Raw genomic sequence first — 18,014 nt, 5'->3', positions numbered from 1 at the left:
CACTTTCTTATAATAATCTAGTTTTCCTTAAAAAATGTGTAGAATCCAAATCTGAAATTTCATTTCAGAAATTGTCTCTCTTTCAGGCCAACTCACACAGAAAGCAAAAGAAAGTTGCATTAAGTGAAAGCAGAATTGTGTTCTCAGCAACAATCACTTTTCTTTCTTGAATTAAAGCTCTCAGAAACTCTATAATAGCATCAGTTTAAGCAACATGAAAAGCAAACTTCATGTGAAAGATGCAGCATTTAAAAAACCCAATAAATCAATAAGTGTTTCCTTAACTACAGGGTAAAACATCTGTTGAAGTACTGCTGCTAAAAAACTTCCTGTAGTCATAATTTGATGTATGCAGTTTTCTACCCTCACTAAATGTTTTTCTTTAACATCTTCTTGGTCTGCAAATCTACATCAAGCCTATTCAATGTCTTTGTGAGGTCAAAAACTTGAAGTGATTATAATCAGAAACATAAACAAAACAGCAATCTTTCCAGGAAAGTAATCATAGCTTTGTTTGCACTGAAATCAGTTATATCAAGAATGTATCACTTTTATTCCTTGGGAGTCTATAAATGTTAGAAGATATCAAATTATATTAGAAGAAATCAAAGTTCCCAATTGTGTAGTCCAGCCGGGACAAACACAAACTGTTCCATGCTATTAAAGACTAAATCTATGAGGCAGACACGAAATCCAATTTGTGTTAAACAAGTAATTTCACAGAGTACTGTGAGCAAAACAACTGTGACTTGCAGGTGGGGACTTATCTCTTTTGCAAACACCACTCCATTTCTTACACACACACCTTAAATCCATGCTTTTTAAAAGCAAGGATTCCTAGTTTTAGATTCAGAAAAAGAGATGGGCCTACCTTACCAGACTGAGACACTAAACTTATGACTTCCATCAAAGTCAGCATAGACTGAGTAGTGTCAGTTTTTATCAACTTTCTAGTAGGCTTCAGTTCTAAAAATATTTTGCAACATGCCAGTAAAATCCTTTCTGGGGAATTTTGATGGCATGATTCTCTGAATTCCACTTACTTGACATGGAAAGAGTCCTGCTCCTGCCTAAACAAAATGTACTACAAAAAAAATGTATAACCTGTTCTTTTTCTTCCTCATGTAGTTTGAAACTATTCTTTCATTCCATAAATGTATAAGACACTCCCATTATCCTACTAGTCCAGATCTATTCAGCTTTTTCTTCTTTCCCAGAGATTCTAGGTTGCTGATGGAATTTAGGTAGCTAATGTCAAAAATCTGTCATCTAAAGTAAAGCAATATACATTTACATTTATTTTCAGAACCAAAATTTACTCATAATTCTCATCTAAGAGTGTGTGGGTATGTTTTATTTGCTTCTTTGTTTGTTTTCAGAAGATGCCAACCATAGTTTTGACACATCAGATTATCAGAACTGAACTGTATGGCTTTTCAGAAAAGTCAGGATCTTGAATTTTAAGAAAAAAACCCTTGAAGGGGTTCAAGGAGTTATTCAATAGGACCCGCTGGGAAGTGGCTCTCTGCGCAGCAGAGCTGCCCTGGGAAATTGCCCTCAAGGACCAGAACAGAGCTGGCATATTTCTAAGGACACTTTCTATACAGCACAAGAATGAACCATCCCCACGTGAAAGAAGTAGGGCAAGGAGGGCAAGAGATCACCACAGAGGAGTGGAGACCTGCTGGTTAAACTAAAAAGAAAACCAGTAAATGCACGATCAGTGAAAAAGGTACAGGTAACCTGGGCAGAGTTTAGGGACACAGGCCAATTATGCAGGATGGGGCGAGGAAAGCCAAGACAAAGAGGAAGCTGAACTTGGCAAGGAATAAGAATAACAGGATGGGTTTCTACAGGTATGTCAGTGAGAAAAGGAAGGCTGAAGAAAGCATTTACCCCATCTGGTAAGCAAGGCTTACAAACTGACAGTGATGTACAAAGAAAAGGCTGAGGTATCTGACAACTCCCCAAGGCCAAGTGCAAAGGCCTGCACCTGTGTTGGGGCAGCACCCAAGAGCAGCACAGGCTGAGGGATGAACAGATCACAAACAGCCCTCTGGAGAAGGACTTGGGGCCCTGCTGTGTGAAGGGCTGGACAAGAGCCCACAGTGTGCACTCACAGCCCAGTAAAACAATAATGTCCTGAGCTGCATCCAAAGCCCTGCGGGGAAGCAGGGCAAGGAAGAGGATTCTGTCCCCCTGCTCTGCTCTGATGAGAATCCAGTGCAGGGCTGCATCCAGCTCTGGGGTCCCCAGCACAGGAAGGACATGGACCTGCTTGAGCAGGTCCAGAGGAGGCTTTGCTGTTGATCAAATGACTGGAGCACCTCTCCTGTAAGGGAAGGCTGAAAGATTTGAGGAAGTTCAGCCTGGAGAAATGAAGGCTCTGAGGAAACATTATTAAAGCCTTTGAGCACTTGTAGGGTGCCTGTAAGGAAGATGGGGACAGACGTAGGAGCAGAGCCTGTTGTAATAGAACAAGAACAATGTTTTTAAAACTAAAAGAGTGTTGATTTAGATTAGGTGTAAATAAAAAGATACTTACAACTAGATTGTTCACAACAATGATAGAACAGTGAAAGAGGTGTCCCAGAGAGTGGGTAGGTGCCCCATCCCTGGCAACGTTCGGGGTCAGGTCAGAGAGGACTCTGAACAACCTGATCTACCTGAAAATGAGCTTGCCCAGGGCAGGGGAGTCAGATTTGATGACCTCTAAAGAAGCCTTCCAATCGAAACTTTTCTATGTTACTATGATTTATTGTTTAGGATCAATCAGGAGAGGCCACTTCAAAAACCTAAACTGACAAAGTAAAAAAGGCTATACTCTGTTTCTGTCCAAGACATACTGGATGATTAAACAGTAAAGCAAAACCTTCTTCATTGCTTTGGTTGATGCAGAAGACTGATGAGGAGATAAGAGACATTTCACTTAATCTTTCAAACTCCTGGCATATGATTTTGTAGTGATCATTGGAGAAAGATCTGGCATGTAGCCCACCAACTAACTTGTTTAACTTTCTTTTTCCTCAAAGATTTTTAGTACTGGAATTGTACAATGTACTAGAGAGTTAAAAAGATTATGCACTAGCCCACTTTCAAAATGCAACTCCATCATAGATTTTAAAAAATGTATTGTTCTCAAAATGCTTTGAAATGTCTTTAAATAATGCACTTCACTTAATGAATTGCGCATAATCAGTTTCTTACTCTTCATTTTTGAAGTATTTTTTTCCCAAGATAAGGTAAATATATCCATAAAATATCAGTGGGATATGAAAGGTATTCCCTGAGCCTCCTTTTAGGAACCTTAGGGGATTTTCTGTTTTAATTATAATTTGCACTCTAGACAATTACACCTTACGTAAGAAGGGTGCTCTACTCATATTTTTTTCCACTGGATTACAAATAAGTGTGCAACTTTGCGGGGCTGGCTTACACATTTTCAAATTCACACATTTTGCATATCATTGTTTGTGAAAAGACAGAAAATAAATTATTTGTATATTATTATTTGTAATAAAATAAATTTTATGTAATTATTCCTTCACTGTATTCAAACACGGATGATTTCTGTGTGCTTTTACGAGGAATCAGCTTTTCACTGCAGACCTTCACTGGTAGTTGTTCTACATCATTTTTCCCTGACCACAGTTTATTGAATGGCTGTTTCTTCACCAAAAGAGAGATGAATATATTGACCCTCCCAAGGTCAACAAATTGACTTTCTTGTGTCCTGGTTTTGATTAGCAAAGTACTTTTTTACAAGAGAAAAGTAATGTTATAAAAATATGCAATGTGAAAATAATTTTACAAATTAATTCAGACATGATTTGGGTCAATGATTCCCGGTGATGTGGTACAGACCATGGGGGATACTGAAGAACCATATCATACATTATGATCCCTTTTGCTCAAAGTGAAAAATTCCTGTATTTTGCCTATAAGCAAAAAGGGATTTAAATAATCTTCTTCAGACTTGAACCCTAAAACTATGCCATCGTGGATCCAGAGGAAGATCAGTCCAAAGGCAAACTTTAATGATACTCATATGAGGATGCTCATTTAAAGCACAGAGAATGTTTGATATTTCCTTGCAAACATTAGGCAAGAAGTAAATTTTTATGGCATTAAATTGAACTCTTGCTTGCAGGAGTAGAACTGATAGAGTAGTTAATGAGCTATAATTTCAACTTGGAGACTGCATTCCAATACTGCAAGTAATTTCTCATTCATTAAGGAAATATTTTTCTAAGAAGTGACATAAATTCTAACCTAGTGTTTCATTTCTCTGATTTTAAATTCAGTATTTAATAAAGAAAAAAAAATCTCTAAGATTTAGAAGCTTCAAAACATTCCTATAAAGTTGCAGTTTGCATTTGTTTTACTTTCAGCTTCTGCTTTTATGCAGGTAAATGAAATGAAAAGGCATCCATCCTTGATTATACAATCTAAAATACTCCAGCTGTACATGAAGGAGATTTACTACCAATGAAGATATTCACTTAGGGCTTAGTAGAGACTAAATTTACAATTTTATGATTGATCTTATGTTCTCACCCCTCAATGCTGTTCATCATATTTTCAAGTAAAAGAAAAAAATAAGTGCTTCAGAGCCTTTAAATCAAGGCCAATAGTGAAAAGCGGCCAAATAATTCTACCAATTTACCACATGGGGAATGTTGCATTTAAGATGCCTTCTTATTTAAGTTATACTGTGGACATAGCTTGTTTGTCATTAAAATGTAAAAGGTACCAGGAATTTACTCAACTCTACTAAATGACTTCTGAGTATTTTATTTACTTGTACTGAAATATAGCCACCTATTGAATTCTTAAAACTCTGTTACAGACTTTTCCAGACCAAGGAACCAAAATTTAGTTTCTGATATTAAAGTCCCAATAAACTTAAACCCTCCCCCTGTGTTAGCTCTGTGCATCTGACACTTGTAATACTAAAAATTCAGCTGCACATGTGGACAACTGCACATGTGCCTTACCTTCTCCTGAAACTTCAATGAGAGAGATGAGACGATGAGACCCCCAAACTGATTTTGCCCCAAAGACGTCTTTCCTTCTGAGTGTGCTTCACCCGCTCGTGGTGCCTCGCAGAGCGGCAGGCGGCTCCTCCCGCCAGGCAGCGCGGGCACCGCTCTGGGCCCTGCTGGCAGCCTCCTCCACTGAGGCTGCTCTCACAGTGAAAACTCCTACCCAAGGACTGTCCTATGAGAGTGAAATGTCTGCCTTGTCATGAGAAAAGCCTACAATTAGGCCTTAAAAAGACAGATTGAAGCTTGTCTCCTGTCCTTTCAAAGATGCACAGGCATTGGCATTGTACCACACCTCCATTAATATAAGAAATCATTAATTTTCCTGCTATGTGGAATGTTCTAGGAAGAATAATTAACAAGGAGGAAGGGCTGGCACAACACTATTCTTTGAAACCCAATACAAAAGGACCTGTTGGGCAGATAGGCAACCACTCAATGCACTAAAGGATTTCTTTAAATGGATGGATTGGCACTGATCAAAACTCAAGCAGAGAGATGTATTTTTTCTGTTATTTCCAGACATAGTTATTTTCCCCATGGAAACAAACTTTCAAATTAACTTAAAAGCTCACAGAACTCACAGCAGTGCTTAGTAGACACACACACATATTTTTATGTGTAGAAAATTAATCTTTGTTGGGCCGCTGTGAGTCAGAATTTAAGATTGTGCAAAATAAGCATAATAATATAAACATGCAAGTGAGTTTGTTTCTGCCATTACTGATCTAAGTTTTGAATTATTTAAATTAGATACCCAGTCCATAGCAGCTGGAAGATATGCTGTGTCTCAGAGAACACCTTGCTTCTGACAGGTGGCCAGAATTAAAATAGGCTTTTGATTTAATAGTCTGATTACACAGTGACTGCAGAATTAAATTTTGCATGCAACTTAGATGTACTACCTTGATTTAGAGTCTAATAAACACAGTTTTGTATAAACTGCTTAGATTATATCCAAAAGAAAAAGTTGTTAGCTGAATTCAGTTAACATGGCAATTTTTTGGTATTCTCCTCATAGTGCTAAGCACTACTCAAACATAGGCTAGAGATGGGGAAAATGGATCCAATTTATAGCTGAAGTCTAATGCATTTGGATAAAATATTTTAATGAATATAATAGTATTGGTGTTTTACTTCTTATATTATTAAAAATATCACTGCATGCCAGACTGATGTTTTCTGAACCAGGATGAACACACAGAAATTTCCACTAGCTAGTCTGGCAAATTTCATCGTTTGTGCATTCCATTTAGTGCAAAGTGAACAGAAAAAAATGAGTAATTTTGTTGGTCGATAATGTTGCAGGAAACAATCTGGAATGGGACCCCCACATCCCCCACATTACAAGACCCATAGTAAGATAGAATAATACCTTTCACAAAGCCAGATACGAGATTTTCAGGTAAGAAATTGCATGTTCTGCCTCTATTGATACTATTACTTGCCTTTTCTACAGGCAGGAGTCTGTGATGATGAAATAGAACCACAGCATCATAAATTCACGGAATCATAGAATGGTCTGGGTTGGAGGGGATCTTTAAGGATCATCCAATTTCAATGTCCCTGCCATGGGCAGGGGCACATTTCACTGAACCAAGTTCCTCAGACCTCCATCCAACATGGCCAGGAACAATTCCAGGGATGGAATTCTCTTGGCAGTCTATGCCATTCCCTCAACACACTCACAGTGAAGAATATCTTACTTATATCCAGTCTAAAGCTACCCTCTTTCAGTTTAAAATCATTGCCCCTTGTCCTGTCACTATAGGTCCTTGTAAAAGGCCTTTCATACAAGCCACATTTATATATTCAAATACATTAATTAAGTCTCCTCCTGTATTTTTTTATGGTGACATCAGAACACAGACAAGGTAGATGTACATAACAAATACAAGGATAAAGCATATTTGAATAAGCTTATGTGAAGTGTTATCAGTGAGGTCACTGAAAACAGTGAAACAACTTCTCAAAGATTCAGTGAAACCTGCCACATTCTTATGTATCACAGATGCAGTGCTGTACTAAGCATGAACCTGAATATAAAATGGATTTAAGCATTTGTGGAAAACGATCTGTTTCCAGTAGGAGTTTCAGGTTGAGTGAGTTCATGATCACATTCAGTTCTAAAAGACATAATACTGCTTGGTCTAGAGCTCAATGTTTACAGATTTAAATTTTTAAATTGTTAAATCTTCTCTTTGTTTGTTATTTTCTAGTCTGGGCATCAGACTGAATTATGATTTGGGAACTTCTGAGAGGAAAGGTCCATGATCATTGCTGAACACCTGGAAAACCTTTGAGGGTGCTTGTGGCTGTCAGGTAAGGAACAGGTTAGGGCAGCCACAAGGCTGTGGACCAAGAAAGTTTCAGCATTTTCTAATGGAAATGCTGCTACTCTGCTGATCTAGGATGCCTGTAGCCTTATTTGAAACTGATCCCTTATGAGGCAGGGCCAAGTCCTTATTAACTGGTGCCTGGGAAAGACCTATCCAAGAAACAGACCAAGAGCACAGCCAAACTTCTGCAAGAGGGTGCAAAGAAGGGGTCCTCAGATTAATTTTTTCCTTCATAAACAATCTCCTGTATGGTGGTGACACACTGCAGAGTAGCTTTCTCCAGGGCTGGAGTAGCTATTCCTGTCAGAGCAGGGCCACTAAGATGATGAAGGTACTGGATCACCTCATACATGAGGAAAGGTTGAGGGAGTTGGGACTCTCCAGCCTGAAGCAGAGCAGACTCAGAGAAGAGGCTTGTTTTAAGGCTCATTTTGTTATGTTCTGAATACCTTCAGCATTTCACCCATATCAAAGATGGAAATGGCCATGTGAGGGAGGTGTTGCTTCTGTGCAATATTGTTAATAATTTCCTGTGCTCCGCTTTACCACGGAATTGAACCTATGGATAGAGAAAGAACATATGTCATGAAATTACTTACCCTCCTTCTTCAGAATATTTGTGGCCAAAGGCAAGGATGTCAGATGCTCGGCCACTGCCATCACATATCACAACGGGAACAGGGGGAGTGTCTCGCAGGTACTCCAGAACAATGGAGATGACATTGGGACCTCCTTCCACAATAAGGGCCACCACTGGAACCCCTTGGCCAATTCCTGGAGCAAAAGAAAGAAAGAAACAAACCAAACCAAACGAAAACAACACAAAACAGACAACCAACCAATAAAAAAAACACAAACACATGCAAAACAAGTAAGTAAATAAATGCAACAAAAAAGAAATAAAAAAAAAATGCAAAGCCAGCAGGGCAAACAAGACATAACAGAAGACAGAAGAAAAAAAAAATCAGACTGAAATAACTGCATTATGACTGTACAGTGTAATGTCAGAGAAAATGCATTCAGTAAATCAGGTATTTTGAGGACAGATGGAACTAATGTAGCCATCTCCTCAGTTCCACTGCATAAACCAGTATATTCTGGAATTATCTTCTATTTCAAATACAATGGTTATATTTAAATAGACCATGTTTTTTTTTTTAAAGATCAAATCTTGTTTTGAAATCATAAAGAAACTACTGCATGTCTTCCTCACATGTTCATAATCAAGACTGGAATCTTGCTTGTAGTGTAGCTTTTGCATGATGTCAGCTTCCCATCATTGGGTCTTCCAATAGTTTTATTTGCTGTTTCAAAATTACCTCTATGATATTTTTCCTGCTGTGTGGGATCCACTTTCAGGTTGCAGCTGGGCAGCCCTTTAACCTTCTCTTCAACAAAATAAACACATTCTCTTGCAAGTCAGTTCTATATTTGTTTTTCAACTCTAGTCAGTCTCACGGTTTTTCTCTGAATTCTCTAAATTTTCAGCATATTCCTTGATTTGCAGACCCCACACCAGGTACACTGCTCCAAAGAGAGCTGAACTAGTGCTTAACCAAAGGAGAGGCATCTTCATTTTATGCACTTTTTGTGTAATTACATGGGAGCCCTCTGCAGAAGTAGTAACACATACTGCCAGGAAAGTTGTGTGGATTTAGAGAAAGGCAATTTGATGCCAGGCTGCTGTTAAATAGCTGAAAAAGCTTTTATGGTATTCACGTCTTGACCAGCTGAGATTGGGGCATTCAAAAGGACTCAGGCAACAGAAGTTGAACATTTTCTATTAATTCTAGCAATTTTTTCCCGACAGAAGCCTCTTTTTCTTTTCAAGTAGGTTTTTCTAAGAAAACCTATATACGTTCTGCACAAAATTCTGACATTTCACTGGAAAAACAAACTAATGTCCTTCACTATTAATAGCTGGGTTTGAAAAAAGTTGCACAAAGCCATGTAACAACTGTTCATATGTCTGATGAAGCTTTCATTTAGAGAGGGTACAATTCTCCAAAGCAAAGGTAAGCCTGTGAGGCTTGAGCATTAAATCTGATTAGAAGCTCTAGAAATATTCACAGATCAAATGTTTTCAATAATTTTAAGGACTTGAATTACTGTCAAAAATTAGATAAACTATTCTTTAAGAAAGAATGAAAAAAACTAAATTTGATTTCAGACACTTCATTTGGAAAGACAATGGCAGGCTGTGAGGTGAGATGCTAAATGCAGAGGTAATACATTCCTTACAACCTCAAGGACACCATTGCAAAAAGAGTTTCTCGCTTGAGTTGAGATTGTCAGAAAGGAGGCAGTGCCAAAATGAAACCTTGCTGACATAAACTGGACTACAGTACTGGAACTGCTGCTTCCTAGCACACATCCACAAGGTGGGAACTTCATGCCAGCACTATAATGGGCAGTCCAATAAATCAACAAGGAAAAAGTTTTCTCTTCACATGTTTTTGTGGAATTTACCAAGAAAATTGCCTTAGTCTGGGAAAAAAATAAGGATAGCACTCATCCTGTTGGGCTATCTTCAACAAAACTGTTGCTATCACTAATAAGTACTCTAAAAGTGTACAATCTAAAAAAAAAAGTGTGTTTCACATTTTATTAACTGGAAAGGGAATTGTATTAACACACTACACTGAAATATTGCACAATCTGAAATTGCAAAGAACCTTTTTGGTTCAGGTACAGGGCAATGCACTATTATCAGGAAAGACTATCACTTGGTGTTGTCATCTAAACACAGAAAGTACAACTCATTTTTACATATCTGAGTACTTTTTTCTGTTTCCTAGAAGGCACTATATTACATATTAATCAGCTTTTTATTTAATATTCCTTGTAGAGAAACATTTTAGGTTTGGGTGAATTATTTTTAAATATCTGAAAAATTATGGTCATGTGATAATTACATGGAGGATTAATTTTTAAATTTAATTAGTACAATTTTCTAGGATGAGCTTTGGTTTCAAAAAGCCTTTTTTCCTTCTCCTTTTGGAAGGAAGAAAACTTCTTGTCTAGCAGTATATCTGTGAACTTGAAATTGGCTGTGAATGCTGACTAATGTGTTATCACTGTGATGTTTATGACTTAGTTAAATAATAGTTCAAGATGGAAAATAGCTGGTTGCAAAATCAAAGGTCTTCCAACTTAAGAGTGGTCTCTGCATTTTTATTCTGTGTTATTAAAAATAATTTGTTAGACAGACAGGAGATTCATTTTCTCTCAGATTTTCAAAAGAAATATTAAGTTTGTATCCAATAGCAGGCATGTGGGAAACATCTCTTACTAGCTGGCATATTACTATTTAATAAGCTCTTCAATTCACATATTAAATTCTTAATATTTCTGCTATAAATCCAAAACTACAGGTAGCGTCTCATGACTTCATTAATAGAATAGAGAAAAATAAGTCATTATTTTCGCTCAATATAATGATTCATACAAAAAGAAGAAAGTACCAAAGACCTGAGGCTCATCACTATACTATTTCTAAAATAATAACTTGCATTTTGAGTATTTCAGTAAGTATGGATTTTTGCAGCATAGACTAGACTGCTTAGTATTTCACAGTGTCAGGTATTGCTAATGAAGTTAGACTGCAATATTGTGCAAAAGATTTATGTAGTCAACTTAAAGCTTCGTTATTGTGTTATTGCCTTTGTGGTCAGCAGCAGAGCCAGTGAGACTTTCCGACAATTGCAATTCCAGGAAAGTATGTACACATCAGAACATTTTTCCCAATGTGCACGAAATAGCACTTGTAGGCCTTCCTGTTAATATACAAAAAACCCCATCATTTTACCCTTGACACAGCTGTGATGCATAAATATGTAAATTAAAATAATAAACTAGAAAAAATGAATGCATTTGGAAATGGAAGGAAGGAAAAGCTGCATAAATGTCTGTGTTGAGTGAAAAGGGACTAAAAAATATCAACTATACTTTGCAGAAACCCGATTTTGTTTTTCCAGTTCTTGGAAAAACATTAATATTTTATACTGTGAGTATATTTATAAATAATGTATAACTGCCTTATAAATTATTACTACTTCTTTTAGTGAAGAGCTAAGCATGAGTTACCCACATTTTTATAGACCAACAAGTGAATAAAATGCCTCATTTACTACAAAATGCATTTGCTACTCATGTTTTTAGGCATGGTTTTAGGAGAACTGGGAAATATCACTATGCTGTACACTCTCCGTAAGTTCAGCCCTGAGTTCAGTCAGATAAAACAGAGGCTCTCTAGTTGACCAACCTGGCAGAAATGTGTCTAATTTCAGTCTCATAACACTGCATGGTGGTAGGCACATCTGAGTTGATTTCCTCCTGGCCACCTTTGCTCCTTCATTGGGTCAGACATTTTGGTGTGAGTTGTCCCACGTTAAATTTCCTTTTTCTACCTGGAAATTTTGACTGCAGTATTTGGTAATTATTCGGATTTGTTTGGTATGTTGGGGCCTGTGTCTGTCCTGCTGAAGGAGTTACTGCACAGCAGCTAGCACAGGAGTGACATACATCTGGAAATGTGTCACACCTCATGCACAACATGCAGTTGGAGAGCCAGATCTCCAGAGGCTTGCTGCAATGGAAGAACATCAGGCTTAAGGTTACACATAAGACTGTGGACATACTGAGAGAGCTCAAACTGTCCCAGAGGAGGGGCAGAGTAAGTCTGCACAAACCTTCACACGGTGCATGAGCAGTCAACCTGACAGCTCAACGTCTTTTCCTAACAAGGCACACACTGCTCATCTGTGCAGTGTAGAAACAGGACTCAGCCTTCCTAGAAAACCTGAGCCTACCCTAGGCCCAAGGATGTGTGAGGCATCACGGAGCTGGAAGGATTCAAAACAGCTTCAGGAGAGCAGGTGTATTTGCATGATCAAGGAGCCTCTACATGATCAAGGCCTACTCTCCTGGTCCACAGATTGCTAAATCTTCCTGGACCTAGATGTACTGCAGATGGTGGGGTACACAAATTAGCAGGTTTCTCTGCTGGTCATCATACCTCAGGTTTGCATGTGCCTATCTCAGATAATGAGACAATAGGCTCTTAGCAGTAGACAATTCCTATGACAGGCTTTAGACTTGTTTCGCACCACTACCTTGTGAACATCCTGCAAAGGATCTGCTGCTTGCGGACAAGAGCTACCTCTATAACTGCAAACTTCTCCTAGGATTATGGCTTCTGTGAGTGGTAAGCTCAATGCTCCCTTACTGACTGACAAACAAACAAATCCAAAAATACAAATCAACAGATTTAGCTGTGTTAGAGTTCCTGTAAGTGTTTGTCAGTGCACAGTGAATGGAAAGGCACACAGACCATTTTGCACAAATGCTCCATAGTGTAAAAAAACTTAAATTGCATCAAACAGATGACATGTTCACAGATACAGGCTATTAATTCAACAGATGAGGTTATATACTACAGGGTCTTTTAATGCAAGGATTGTTTACTTGAGGTATTTAGCAGAAAATCTCATTTAATTGTCAGTGGATGATTGATAAAACTGTCGTGAAGCTCAATAACAATACTGATGCGGTAACAAGAACTTAGACAGCTTTAAACTACATTTTGATCAAATCTGGCCTTAGTTTTTAACCTAAATATATGATTAACTATGATTTTTGAGGGGAAATTGACTAATAAGCTTTATTCATTTGTATTTGAAACACTGCAAAGTAGCATTTCCTTCCAATTTTTTTGAGAGGCTTAAGGTGTCTTGAAATTCATATTAGAATTTCATGGTTCTGGTAAGTTTAAGAAATATAAAGAAAGTTCTTAGCTCAAGAAGTCTGTCTTAGAAGTCCAGTTTCTAGGTTATTGCCATGCTCCATGGGACAAGCAGAATATGCAGCAGCATGATGTATTAACAACAGCTGAAAGAAACTCCCCATGAAACCTGTGCCTTCCAGAAACATTTTAGTCCAAGTGTTTACATAGTACCTGGATATATCCTAGCGCAAGCTACCTACACAGGTTGGATAAACAATTAAACATGACTTGGAATCTTAATAAGCAGAAGAGCTGGTGTAAGCCTAAAAAATTGAGGAAAATAATTTTAAATTTCTCAACCAATATTTGTCTTACAGTAATGCAGAGTCAAAAAAAATTCTCTTTGGCTGTTAAAGCAGCAGGTAAGTGATGCTCAAATAGATTTAAAATTTATAATGAAGTCAAATTCAAATAATTTATATTGAATTCACAACAGTCATTAAAAGGTTTGAGCACACAAATGTGTCCGCTTCACCTCTGGACATCAGTACCTGTGGTACTCCCTATGGTCCCAACTAGCTCAGAAAGGCTAAGTGATAACAGAACATCATAAAATAATCCATATCCTTCATATTAGGTTACACTGAAATAACATTTCAACTTGGGTCTTTTTCTAGGCATTTGTTTTCAGGAAACTTTTTGGAAACACCTTCTAATGTGTATAACACCTTTTTGGCTAAAATATCAATAGCAAAAGGCAAAGAGATAAGATCACCTGCACATACAATGTATCTGCATGCTCCAGTTCTCCAAATCACAGCTGCAGTATGTTTACCACTAGAACAATTACATTACTAAATGATCATAACTGGAAAAAAGGGAATGGATTTTGCTTTCACAGGATGATAGGAAAGAATGCTGGGTTTTATTACCCAGAAGTACAGGAACATCTCCCAGATGTCACATCTAGTTCAAACCTAATTTCACATCGCTCCACTTTTTAGTTAGCTTTTCCTTTTCCACATCCCTTGTCTCGAGCATCTTCACTAGAGCAGAACCTCTTATTCCAGTTATGGCAAATATATGAGGGGTATTTATTTTAGCCCTTCAAGAACTGTTACATAACAAAAGGAGAGAAACTTACAGATTAAAAAACAAAACAAAACAAAAAAAAAAAAGAGAGAGAAGAAAGAGGTCAAAGTAATTCTACTCTTTTTCTGAGCACCTTTAATAGTTTTTTGTATTCAGCAATTAAGGGGAACATCCATTTTTTGGAGACTCATTACCAGCTCTATGTCTAAAGAAATCAAACTGATCTGGAAAGGCAATTAAAAAAAATCTAAGAATATTTGCTGTGTTCCTGAAATTCACAAAACTAGAGGATTATGTGTGACTGGATGATACACAACCACTACTAATAAAGAGAAGCTCACAACAATTTGACTTATTTTTTATTTTCAATTTATTTTTTGACATTTCTACTATAGGTTTGTTGACTATCATTTACTGTAATTTCCTTTTTATTCTCCTGCTTCCCAAACACAATTTAAGATCACTACTATGAATTTTATTTTGTTCAGCTTTGTTTTTTGCCTTTGTAGTTTCCATTCGTTCTCCTTGGTCTCCTTGTTATGCTCACATCCATTCTGCATTCTTATCTTTATTATTTTTCTTTTGGTAGCCCAATCACATTTTCACTTCCTCTCTGTCTCCTTCTGCTTAATCCATAATCTTTTATCTCATCTTTGCTAGGAGTATGATTGTATTATTTTGTCCCAGTCTGTTCCCCTTTCTCATCTCCTCTACCTTGATACTTTAATTCTCATGTCTATTTGTTCAGAGCTCCTTCCTCACCTCTCTAAATCTACCTACTGATGTATCTGCCATCCTGCCAGACCTGACATTGACAGACAAATCTATGGACCTGACACCTGGAGCCATATCTTCATTTAATAGTAGACTGATCCTCAAAACTTCTCAAAAGGAAATTCAGCATGGTAACGAGAAAAGATTTGTGGTATCTTCTTTTGATTTTTTTACTTGTCTTTGCAGAAGCATAAAGTTCAGAGAGTCCTCAGAAGAAATGTGACATGGGAAGGGCCTGTGTAAGACTCTGCCTTAAAAGCATCCAAGCAACCACTTGGATAAAATGGCAATACATGGTTCAAAGCTGGCACTTCAAGTTCAAAGATGCACACACACACACACACACACAGGTACACACACACAAGAACCTTTGTGGATTTCAGTCAAAACTTACCCTATCTGTCCTTGCAGTTAACTGCTAATTAGTGCAGCGCCAGAGGACCTAACAGGTTTCACTCTTGGAGCTCATCACCTGTAGGCAATGGTCCAAGACACACAGGAGCAACTACAGTTTCAGAAATTCTCACATTCTCTCTGATTTCCCCTGGTGCTTCCTCTGGCTCCCTTTGGATGTGAACACTACCACATATTGTATGCAACACTTTCAAAAGCTATCGCATTGTAACATAACCAAATTCTACATTACCTCATATGACATATTGAGGTGATTTTCCTTGTCATATTTTGCTTATTTTTCAACATATTTGTCTCTATGTAACATAGAAAATTATCCCTTATTCTCACCTGTTTCAGGAAACTACAATAGGTGAGATACAGAATAGCAGAAACTTGGCTGAAATGGATTAATCGTAAAATAATGTTTCTTAGTTTTGCAGCTTTATGAATTCAATAAATCTAAAACATCCAAAAATCAGGGAGCTGAAATCACCTGTACTCTTTTTCTTCTACATGAATCATATGAAAACACGTGTTTTAAACAAACTCATCTGTTTAAAGTCAAGTTTGTGAAAGGAATTTTTAGATCCACTTGTATGGATCTATTGAGTGCTTCAATAATGATTTGTAACCTTGTGCTTTGTCAACCCTTTCTGAAATATATTTGTCTTCAGTGTCTGATTAACAAACATCATGATGCTTTTCATGAAAAAAACCCAAGTTTTCAATCTCTAGCAAAATCTGAAATAAGTTAAAACTTCATGAAGTTCTGGGGTTTACTGAAATTTCACAGTAGTCAAATTTTTGATCTTGAAGCAGACTTCTTCTCCTAGAAAGTAATCTATACCTAGATCTTCCCAGCTATGTAGTTATGAAAATGCATCTAGGACTGCACAGGACATGATGGAAAAATCTGAATCAAATGAGAATTCCAATGTATTTGATGATGATGTAATGGTCAGAGAAGGTGCCAGTGATGACAGTTGAACGTCCCTTTGCCTCCCCAGCCCCCTTCATATATTCTCAGGCATAGGATGACAAAGGGAAGTCCACGGGTCACATGAACAGACACTGTTGATCTATTATACTGTCTAAACTGTCTTCTCTACCTAATCAAATCACCCAGCTTTATCTATCAATTTCTTATTCAGAGGTAATTTTTTTCTCACAGGCCTACCAAAACTCAACTACATTAACCAACTCTATAAAGAAGAAAGATTAAATACAAGGTCGCAGGTTCCAATGCCTATTGTCTGTCTGTTTTTTAAACAACATACAGTGGAGGTAGAGTAAACCTTCAGCACCAAACGACATGTTTAAAATGAGAATAACTGCAGCATGATAATGAACAGTACAATTCTGCATTTAGTCCTCTGTGGTCTGGGAGACAATTCCTCCAGAAATGCACTGCTCAAAAGAAGAGTATTAGTTTCACCGGGTGGATCTACACACCCTGAGGATTTGGTGTGGTCATCTTCCTCAGAAATATTAACATGCTTCAATGTGTAGGAATGGACCGAGCAGTGTAAAGTGGTTCTTGCAAACTCAAAAAGGCTATAGAGTATATAGGTTAAAAGATTTATAAAAGATTGAAAAGTTTATGAAAGATACAAAATAAAGCAAACTATTTCAAACTTTCTGATTTTTTTTTGGAGGGGTCTATTTCCACTTAAACACACACTGCCTTTACATCCTCTGGCTCAATATTCTTGTTTCAAATATGTTTTTGGTTACACATCCATATTTTTATATTATTTCTGGCTCTCCTGGAAATTGAATTGTTAAAAATCTAAGAAAAGAGCTTTTTTTCTTTGTCTTTTTATTTTTTTCCAGATAACTTTTTCAGAAGAAGAATGTGGTAGCTACTTTTATGAAGAGAAAAGAGTTTTCAATAGCAGAAAAAAGTCTTCCCTCCTCATCAGCACAGCCTGGACTCCTGCTGGCTAGGTGACATTACATATGCTTGTTACACTCATTCCTCATGTTAGTGAAGTCCTTTTGCCTCATTTTGTTCTTTTCACCTGCCTCCTTCCTTCTCTGAGGCTGTGTCTAATACTATAAAATGTCAGAAATCTAGCAAGTATGGGATCATCTTTTAAATCAGTAGAGGAAACACTACAATTTTTTACATTTTAATCTATTATAGTAGCTGTTAATCCCGAATTGAACATCACTGCTTTACTGACTAGACTCCATCTATTTCCAAAGCAAATTTTAAGAATTTTAAACCTCTGTCAGAGAGTTACAGAGAATGGAAAATTCTGGCAGTGTTCTGATGAAGATTTTAATATTTTGATGTACAAACCCTTCAATATAAGTAAAATATCTGAATCTAGAAATAAAATGTCATTAGCATGTGGTCAGTATATTTTCAAGACATTTGCCAGGTATGCAAATATCACACAAAGCTTATTCTGCTCTTTGAACCACTACATTGACATTTCCTGACACATTCCTTCCTAACACATGCTGAACACAAATTTTATTACTGACACAGATGTGGTATAAGACATGAAATGTACACAAAAGACAGACAATGATTGTATGTTTCACCAAATGGTTATGCACACACAAAAACATGCTATGAGTGCGTGCTATGCTGTGCTGTGGTGGGCTATGCTAGCCTATGTGTCATGTCCAAAT

At 37.3% G+C, this 18,014-nt stretch overlaps 1 protein-coding gene across 9 annotated transcripts in view; it reads right to left on the bottom strand.

The window, feature by feature from the left end:
* TRPM3 (transient receptor potential cation channel subfamily M member 3) overlaps positions 1 to 18,014 on the bottom strand; it is a 411,073-nt gene that overhangs the window by 91,225 nt on the left and 301,834 nt on the right. For all 9 annotated transcript variants that reach the window (XM_077171883.1, XM_077171878.1, XM_077171882.1 and 6 more), the window contains exon 7: positions 7,984 to 8,158. In XM_077171883.1, coding sequence (XP_077027998.1) covers positions 7,984 to 8,158 — 175 coding nt within the window. The remainder of the gene's footprint in view (positions 1 to 7,983; positions 8,159 to 18,014) is intronic.

This window comes from Agelaius phoeniceus, chromosome Z, assembly GCF_051311805.1.
Source record: "Agelaius phoeniceus isolate bAgePho1 chromosome Z, bAgePho1.hap1, whole genome shotgun sequence".
Taxonomy (NCBI): Eukaryota; Metazoa; Chordata; class Aves; order Passeriformes; family Icteridae; genus Agelaius; species Agelaius phoeniceus.
This window is presented reverse-complemented; position numbering and strand designations above follow the sequence as displayed.